The following is a 10257-nucleotide window of genomic DNA, read 5'->3' as shown; positions in this document are numbered from 1 at the left end:
TAATTTCCTTCAGGAGTCTTCCCTGATTTCTCCGAAGCTGGCCTGGTCATTCTCCTCTCTGATCCCATAATAACTTCAGCCTTACTCAGAGCTCCAAATTGTATTTAAATGATCTGTAAGTTGCTGTTTCTCCTGTTAAAATGTAAGCTTCCTAAGGGACCATATCGTCATTCTCCTTAGCATTTGTCATAGTGGGTAGCACGGTGCCTAGAATACAGAAGGTGTCCAGTCAGTGCTCGCTGAGCTCCCTGTTCCCTCTCCAGGCTTTCCTGCGGTCATCATCTTGAGGGACTACATGTGACAATGGAATTGCTAGAAATGTCGCTCTCATACAATTGAAGCACTAAGTAAAAACCATAGTTTGATATTCTGTTTCATAGAGAATGTTATTTCTGCTTTAAGAAACTATCGTCCACAATCTCATCATGAGCTGGTACGTGTGTATACATACATATATATATATATATATATATATATATATATATATATATATATATATATATACACATATACACAAAGGAAATGCATACATATATATGTATACATTATTAAAAATAAATTAATTTTATTATGATAATATTGAGTTTACATAAACAAGATCATTTAGTATATGCAAAACAATTACAAAATACATATTGAAACGATATGAAAATCTTTGAAGTTTTTTCTTGACATCAGACCTACCAAATTTCAAGACACCATTGACATTCTAGGATCAAAACAAAATTCCCCAGCCTGGATTGTCTTGAGAGATTCCATTGGTCAACTAACATCAGTTCAGGAAAGAAAAAACTTATACCTTGTTTGTTTGTTTTTTTGTATTTAAATGCTCAAATAAGTGTTTGTTTCAAGGGCTTTGAATATCATAGAAGACTGAGAAAGAGAACAGGCCTGAAATGAGTCTAGGAGACTTTGCGAAATAAACCATATACAACACAAATCAGTTGTATATAATCCTGTTTTAAAGACAGATATTAAGTCAAGAGAAAAAACAGGTTTAGAAAGCCATCAGTTGTGTGACCTAGCTCTCATTGATATTGGAGCTTTATCTGTGTTATTCGGAAGCACAGTCTCAGTTTCCCTCCAAACATGATGTGTGATGGGTGATGTACAACTTCACCTTTTGTCTGAATTCTCCACTTCATTGTGTGTATGGAGTCTACACTGTAAAGCAAAATTTATAGATTCTGGAAAGAAGCTGCTTGGTTGACATGCAGAATAACCGAAGTGTAGCAATTTGGGGACACACTCCATCTGTTTTTGTAAAAGATCCAATCAGACAATGTAGAAAAGTTTCATATTTTATGGAAGATCAGCTAAATGTAGATTTTGGTTTTTCAGTTTTTAAAGAGTCCTTATTAATATTATGGAGTTTAAAGAGCATTTGGCAAGATGGTCCCAAGTAATAGATATATGGCCATGATTTCATTGCAACAGTATTCACCTGAGAGCAATCACAGGTACTGCTTATTAGAAGAAAAACGATGAAGATATTGTCACAACCAGTCTCTGCCTGGGCTCTGCTGTGCTGTCACTGACCATGACTCTGGGATCAACAGCCTCTTTCAGTGCTATTATCGATCTTTTAGTGAGCATAAACTTACCTGGGGCTTCGAAACTGTCAGGCACTTACTTTCTATATCTCTATTCATTACTCTAGCTAGGGGGCAAATCTGTTTGATTTTCTCATGTAAGAATTTGTTCATATCACTGAGCATTTATAAAGGAGCAAAGAAATGTAATAAGAGTCAATTATATTGACTTTATATATACAGAAAACATGGTGGTAACCGTAACATACTTAGAACCCTGCAGAGTTTCTGCAGGAAACTGGCCCCAGCATCTCAGAGTCATGGCAAAACACAGTTCGGTAGAAAGTCTTGGATTATACTATTGAGTTAGATTATACCAACTCTGATCAACAAAAATGATGGTTAATTGTGTAAACTTTGAATTTGGGTAAATCTTGGTTCCAATTTTAACTTCATCAATTCTTAACTCTGTAAATCTGGGTTAGATTATTTAACTTCTTTGGGCTTATTTCTGTATGTGGGAAATGAGAATCATAATTGATATCTCAAAGGCTCTTGAAAGGATTAAAGGAAATAATATATTTTAAACTCTTAGCACGTGGTTAGTGTTGGATAAAAAGTAGTTTTATTATTCATTCAATTTCTAAGTTCTAAACACCTTCCTACATTTCTTTTTTATTTGACTAGTAATCCTGGTGGCAAAACTTAAGTGAAAGTTTATTAAAATTTCCCTTCTTAACTGGGTGTTTCCCAATTACTAATCAATAATAAAATTTATTATTATTAATTATTATAAAAACAATAGTAAATAACACAAACTATTACAAACAAAAGGTAAATACATTATTTAAAATCCATTGTGCTGTTTTCCTGAGACATAGTCTGTCCTTTTTCAAATGAGCAAGGCATTTTGTAGCTTGTCACCATCCTGGTGGTATCTTCATAGACTGGAGGAAAAGGGGGAAAAAAGAGCAAGCCATTTAAAAGAAATGTACTATACAATTACAAACAAAATCTAGAGCCAGCATTTTTATTTTTAGTTGCTACACCCCATTAATCTGCTGGGAGTTTCTGGGAAAGGCGATTCTTTGTGCTGCTGGGAGAGTTATGGAAAGTCACCCCCTCCCTCTTGCCGGATGTCTACAAGGGAGCATGTGGCCCTGACTGCTACGGGCCTCTGCTATGACCTAAGCAGAACTAGCCAAGGACAAAGCCACCTCTTCAGACAGTGAGAAGAAAGAGAGGAATCATATTTCCCTCCGTGGGAGTTTCTGGTTCAACCAAGTGTGCAAAGTACATTCCCTGTGGACTACCAGTCCATGTAAACCAAAACACTTCCTTCACTTTATACAGTTTGGTTGTGTGTGATGCTGTTACAGTCAAAATGACCCTAGTTGATGATGCTGGCTATGCTGTTTGCCCCCTTGGAGCCTCTTCTCTGCCCTGCTGTGTCCTCTAGGAGGTTGACTACAGATTACATCTCAAGGGCTCCCATGCCCTCTGAGTTACCTGCTGAAGATCTAAAGGCAAAAGGAATAAAAATGGAGGGTATTTTTCTCCATTTCCTGCCTTCCTACTTGTTTAGTCCGCAGTGGCTATTTTTATCCACAGCTATGGCTTCTACCTGGTGGGCCCTCTGGCAGCCCCTCTCTCGATGGCAAAGGAACACTCCCCCAGCCCTGTCATGCAGGAGAAGGAGACAGCCTCCTGCCATTGTTAGACTCTGGGAGCTACCACCTTCCTCTGGGTTCCCTTAACCATGACCCACACCCAGGTCCCTTCATCAAAATCTCTTTATTGGATCATCCCAGAGGATTTGTGATTCCTGCTCGGATCCAAACTGATACAACAGTTAAAGAGCTTAGAACAGCATTTGGCATATGAAAAATGCTCCATAAACGAAGTTATTACTACAACATTATGATTTATTTCCTTTTAATGTGAGATGTCTAAACTAAAATACCTCTTCTTTGTGTCCAAAAATGAGGAAGAAAAAAATCATAAAATAACTACCACACCCGTGCAAAATTAGAAAGCCAATTGATGTGGGTACATTAGAAAAGTATCTAGAAGTCCATTCTCCCACATGCCTGTCTCTAGGACAACATGCAAGAAAGATGTGAGAAAGTTTTTTATTTGGTTTCAAAGTCTATTTAAAAAGTCAATTTATTTTTAGATGTTTTTAAACATAATCAAACTCCAGTCAATGATTTACTAGAGGCAGTGAAGCCCTGTTTCACCAGGTAAAAGTCACCTGAATAGTTTCCCATCTACCAAATTTATCACACTCACCATTAAGCAATGCTAGTCTCTTGAGTATCTTCATTTACAGGAGTTATATCTTTACCCAGATTTGCCATTTCTTCTTTCTTTTTCCTTCGAAGAGGACTTGGAAAATAATGTTAGAAATTAGCATGAGCCTGGTAGTTCGTGCAAACACAAAATTAATCATCAAGAGAGTCTATGATCTTATTTCTAAACTGCTAGAAATGCATAGGTTGCTTCTTTCCTTAAATATTGGAGGTTCTCTCTTAAACCATCTCTTTATCTAGACTCCAATGATAGCTACAACAGGCAATAGTCTGGATGGAGTGCAGTTATATCTAAATAGAAAGAATATGGTACCTGATTGTTGATGGAGCTTGGTTAGCACAAGAACACTTTTCAAGCCAAGTTATTCTAGAGCTAGACTGAGAAGCATTATTTAGTGCATAAATAAGATATAATACAATATGAGAACAGACATAAGAAAACAAAGAGAGCCTCTGGTTGTGTTAATTAAACAGTCAAATACATTAAGAAATGTGTTAGATATCTGGACTGCAGTCCAGTTTCTCAGAGTATGATTCAAAATTAATGTAATAAAATAGGCCATTTCCCAGCTTGGCCCAAGTGATGCTCTGGCCCAAACCTGGCATTATAAAAACTCCCTTCAGCCACAGAGGAGGTGAAAAAAAGAAAAAATTTATATATATCTTTTGATTTTACAGTTAAAAGGAATCAGATTATCTGGTTTAATCCTCACATTTTACAGAAAATAAAATGAAATGTAAAGATATTAAAAAAACTTGTGCTAAGTCTCAGAGGTATTCAATGGCAGAGCTGGGACAAAAATCAGACGCCCAGAAGCTCCTCTAGTGTTTTTCTCCCTTGAAGGTTGTGGAGAAAGGAATCATGAGACGCCCTCTTCTGGTCTGTACCACAGCCCAGAATCAATTGGAACAGTTTAGGAGGCTGCACTAGCTTCTCAAAACGGGAAGATAGCACTTGAAGAAAATGCCTTTTTAGCATGCTACCTGGGGTGCTGGTCTTATAAACAATTTCATGGGTTTCCCAAAGAAACTAACTTCAGAATTGTACCAAGCCACCTGTCTCAGAGAAAAAGCAAGGTGTTTCTTGATTCCCAAAGTTATGGTATATAATGAAATGTAAAAAACAAGAAAAAGAGTATAAATATCTTTTGTATATGAAATTTATTTTAACATGGCCAAGGAAAAACATGTGTTGTTTGTCTGCTTCTATCTTTCAAAGTTACTGTGTCATGGTATAGCTTAAGGAAATAAAAGTCTCATTTAGCCTACAAACAAAATGACATAAAATATGACTGACTTTAGGACTAAATAATTGGTTTTTTATAAATTAGGAGATTTATACAAACTTTATTTTAAATTATAATAATTGTGCTCATTAAAACAACAAATATCATGTATCATGGGTTTTATTATAATAAATACTTCAATATAAATGATGGCAAACCTGGAAGAGTGATTTATTTAAATCAAAGCAAAAAGGAAAGAGAAAAGGTAGGGAGGAGGGAAGGAACAGAAAGAGAAAGAAAAGAGTCAGCAAGACATAATTTCTCAGACTTACTTAAAATTAAATTTAAAAATACTTACTGACAACAAATGCAGACACCAATAACCAAAATGATCAAAGTCACCATAACTGCTGTCAAACAAATCACCAAAATTTGTCCTGTATCTTCTCTTAGGTAAAAAAAGTCAACTCTCTCACATCTTGCTCCAGCGTAGCCGTCATCGCAGCTAGAAAAATAAAATAAAATTAAATTTAAAAAAAAAAAAGGCAAGAAGACTTTTAAGAATATCTAATATCTCCTTTTTGAAGAAATTAACATTGTTTTCATTACTTGGAATTAATAAAGGACACAATTCCCCTAAAAAATTTAAAAAGCTGTACCCCACTGTGTTCATGAGTAATTTCTCTTCCTTTGCTTTGCTGAAAACCTGTCATCACTTGAACATTATTAACAATATATCTAATTTAAATAAACAGGGATTTTGACAATATACTAAAATTTAGTTTGAAATTTTAGATTCTGAGTTTGAAAGAGAGGATATGATAAAATTCCCAAGCACTTATACATCCAGAACAAGCAATTCAAAATCCCCAGGATTTCCCATTCATCGAGGGCCTTATGAACAGTTTCAGTGTGCCCAAGTTCTCCTATTGTATTTTAAAATTATACTGTTTTATATGATCAAACATAGTGATGTGTGTGAAAGTTTGTAAATAGGTGCCTACACATGGAAAGATCCATAATCGTTATTCATCAGGATTCATTTCTGTCTCTCTCCCTCTCTCCATGCCCCCCTCCCTCCCTTCCCACCTTTCTCCCTCCTTCCCTCTTTCTTTCTCCCTATAACTTCCACTCATCATTTATTCTGCTTGCAGGAGTCACACATTAGGTAACACCCTCTTCTATTGCTATTCTAGTCACCACCTCCCCAACTACATCCACCCAAACCAACAGGTCTTATCCTCTCTGGTTCAGATTTCTGGTTCCTCTTTCTCATCCTCTAAGGCCACATTTTCAGATCTGGACACCATTCCCTCTATTCTCTTCTAAATGGCCTCCCTTTCTCCATGGTCTTCATGGAGAGGTGCAGTGACCAGAAACCAAAAGTTCCTCCAATGGGGAACTCTTCCCTCATTCCCTCCACTCTCTAGCAATACAGTCTTAGGATTCACCTCAGCTCAGGGGGTGCCCCAAGTCTCAGGTTACAGTTAAAGGTCCATTTGACCAGCCAAGACTGAACAACACTCAAGGAGCTCAAGGCTCAATGATTTGGAGACTCTCTATAGTATTCTCTGAATTGTGTCAATGCTTAAAAGGTACATAAGAAGTTTGGGAACATTTGAAACCAAATGTGTATGTTGCAATATCACCTACAGATATTTCCTTTTTTTTTCTCTCCTCAGATTCATTCAAAACACCAAGAGATATTGGTCATACACATAATTATTTAAATCTCAAAAAGAGGAAATTCTGCTTCTGAAAATATTTGTGTGCAATCTCTTCTTGTTTTGTTTTGTTTGATTTGTTTTTTAAAGAAATAATTAATTGCCAGGTTTCTTATAGTTTATGTCTTACAAGAGCCTAGGCAGTTAATTCCCACAAAGCCTATATTTCTCAAGAAAGGAAATCCCTTAATGCCGATATTGTAGCTGATACAATGCTTCAGAAACAAAAGAAACAAGCTCAGTCACAACCATAAGTTGAAAGGTAAAGGTCAATGCAAGTGGAGGAGAAAAGAAACCTGTTGCCATCTACTGCAAAAGGACCCCAGGATGTATTTGAAGAATGACTTCCTGAAAAAGAGCTAGGCATTTTCATTTCAAGGTTAAATAACAGGAAGAATGCTTAAGAATATCTTGAAATACCAAAATCTCCTGCACATAGGATGGAACTAGGGAAAAAATTACTTTTAATTGCATACTTAGGATGACGATTTTTTTTTAAGAGTCTTTTTTTTTAGGTCATAATTAAAACCTTACAAATACGGTCTCATCCAATTAGCTTAAATGTTTCTCTAACAAATTTAGTATGGCATTTTAAAACAATAACTTTGCTCATAAAATACATAGCACTTACTTCTGCTCTTTTAGAATGCTTTTCTAATTATAAGCTCCGGATTCAGTGGTTTAACCACGCTTTAGTTGAATTTTACTAAGTAGTACTTCTTGCAAGATAATATCCAATGAGCCAGGCTAGAAGGTGAAAAACCTTAATGCAGCTGGTTATAGTGGCTCTCACGTTACTTCACTTCTCATCACGTCAATAACCCACCAACTGACGGCCATTTCAATGATAGAGAATGAGGCAAAGTGTGCAAGATCAGAGCAGATGTTTATTAAATGCTGAATAACTGAATAAATGATTTTTATTTAACAAACACTTTATAAAATAAAATTTAAAATAATTTTTAAAGATGCCCAGGAATGTTGAGGACTCTGCAAAATCGGACTTGGGATCACTTTTCTGAAACAATCACCAGATAGGGTTCTAAGAAATTTATGTGTTAATTAATTCTTAGAATGACCATTTAGGTAGGTGCTATTAGTAACCAATTTTAAAGATGGCGAAACTGAAGTATAGAGAAATTAAGTGAGTGGGGCTAGGATTCAAATGAAAGAAGTTTGGTTCCCAACTTCATACCCCAACCACACATAACCCCACTTAAATGAACTGGGCTAGAGGTGGCCAGTTAGCTCCATTGGTTAGAGCGTGGTGCTGGTAACACCAAGGTTACTGATTCGATCCCCTGTGGGCCTGGGACCCTGTGAGCTGTGCCTTCCTTAAAAAAGAAAAAAGAAAAAATAGATTAAATGAACTGTGCTGCATAAATAAATAAAAATTATTCATCTGGAAACAAATCATCTCCATTTCAAGAACATACTGAGAAGATTAATGCAGGATTAGAGTCATTTGAAACTACTCTATTTTTTAATGTAGTAACAGGAACCCACAAATTCCTGTGATGCTAAGAAGAAGGAGATATGTCTGGTTCCGAGGACAGCATGGGACACGGGCAGGACAGTTTTGACTGAATCCGGGCTACACCAAGGCACCTAAAGTTCAAGCCTAGGTTCAGTATCTCCTACTCACCTCATGTACATTTTATGGAAAATCTACTCTACGCTGGGTACCATGATAAGTAGTTTTGCTTAATGTATTTATTTCGTAACATTTTTAACACTTGAGAGGAAACCATTATGCTCCAGAAAGGTAACTGACACATTGTTAACACTGCTTATAATTGGTGGAAACAACATCTTAACTTATGTCTATCTGATTCCAAAATCTGTGTCCTGACCCTTGTGTTTTTCCCGTTGATTCTGTATCATTCCAGCCCTAAGAAGGTGTTCCTGATTCAGACTGAAGCCTTGCTTTTGAAACTTAGCATAGCATTAGATAGACCGTGACAGAGGGACTTAGTCACTTATTCACCAGTCATTTCTTGAGCACCCAGTAAATTCCAGGCACTGGACTTGGCACTGGAACACAAAAATGAAGAAATTGTGAGCCCTGCCCTCTCCACCTGCACAGTCACAGAAGGGACATTCAAAGAAACAGACGTTTATTCTGCAGGGGAAATGTGTTGTCATAGAAGTGGGACGAGGTCACAGAGAAAGGACACCTAACTCACACTGGTATGTGTGTGAGAAGAGGGAAGTTAATGCAGGGGTCCAGGGAGAGGGGATGTTTGAGTCTCATCATGAAACACCAGTAAGAATAAGCTTTGCAGACTATGAGAAGAGCTTGTGTGATAAACCATGCAAAGGAACGTAGGCTTTTAGAGGAACATTTGGGACTGTAATAAGAGATATGGTTAGAAAGTGAAGCCAGGATCCGAGGAGCTATGGAGGCCAAGGAAGTAAGTTTTCACCTCACACTGAAGGGGACAGGCTGCGGATTGATCTCAGGCAGGTAGATTACACTGTGGTTTCATTTTAGAAGGCAGCAGTATTAAAGAACAATAGATCTACAGACATAGGGACCAGTTAGAAAAATGCACTAGGTTAAAGGGCATTCGTATTTTAAAAACTCAATATATTCTCCCAAGCCAGTGAGCCACTAAATGAATTTTTTTTAAAAATTAGTTCTTTCTCAACACACACAGAGGCACATTTTCCTTGCATTAACAATTCTTAGTCCCCTCTAAGTTTTATCAACGTATGTTTATTTTTTTTAATTAAATGTAAATATAATTAAATTTTAAAGAAGTCCATGACTTTTAAACTTTCCACTAAATTAAGGTTTTGAGCCACTGTTCTGAGATACTTATTTAAAAAAATGTGTAAATGAGTACTGGGGTTACTACACAGAATGTAATAATTCTCTGAACTGTAGGTCAAAATTATACTTTGAAAATCGCTTTGCTCCTCTATGAGGTAAGGTCTCAGAGCACTTTGGAGGGACATCTCTATAAAAGAAAATGAATATTTAAAATATGCAAAAAGGTTGTTTGTGCCTGAGTAAAATGGAACTTGGACTCTTAATCTACTATGAGTTAAAAAGAGAAATTTTCTCCCAATTCCCTGCTCTAATAAACAAAGTCACAAATCTCTATTTATAAATAGGACTGGTTTCTTTGCGTTTAATTGATGCCTGCAAAAGGAACTTTTAATTTGGCAGAAAATCCTTCATATTTAAATTAATTACAAACCACACAACAAATGCCAAAAGAATTCCTTTCCATTTGAACCACATGGGAGATGAATTGAGCTTCTAAAAGTATCTTTAACGCTGGGCAGAAACAGTTTTGCTTGCATAAGGCAGCAGAGGACACAGCTGGGCTTGCAACCAAATCTGGACTCTGGGATGTGCGTCAGTTCTGCGAAAGAGCAGCCGAAGCAGCCCCTAAAAAGTGCTGGGGCAGGACCAGGGGAACTATGCACTGACAGATGGCTTCAGATGGCTTCA

The 10257-nt window shown here is 36.7% G+C and overlaps 1 protein-coding gene across 1 annotated transcript in view; it reads right to left on the bottom strand.

Moving 5' to 3' along the window:
* Positions 1-541: 541 nt before the first annotated feature.
* Positions 542-10257, bottom strand: part of BTC (betacellulin) — a 41781-nt gene continuing 32065 nt past the window's right edge. Inside the window, exons 4-6 of the mRNA XM_019720717.3 lie at positions 5429-5575; positions 3825-3920; positions 542-2479 (exon numbers count right to left, since the gene is read on the bottom strand). Coding sequence (XP_019576276.2) covers positions 3827-3920; positions 5429-5575 — 241 coding nt within the window. The 3' untranslated portion in view covers positions 542-2479; positions 3825-3826. The remainder of the gene's footprint in view (positions 2480-3824; positions 3921-5428; positions 5576-10257) is intronic.

The sequence above is a fragment of the Rhinolophus sinicus genome, chromosome 1 (genome assembly GCF_057876585.1).
Source record: "Rhinolophus sinicus isolate RSI-liver-muscle chromosome 1, RSI-T2T, whole genome shotgun sequence".
Classification (NCBI taxonomy): Eukaryota; Metazoa; Chordata; class Mammalia; order Chiroptera; family Rhinolophidae; genus Rhinolophus; species Rhinolophus sinicus.
This window is presented reverse-complemented; position numbering and strand designations above follow the sequence as displayed.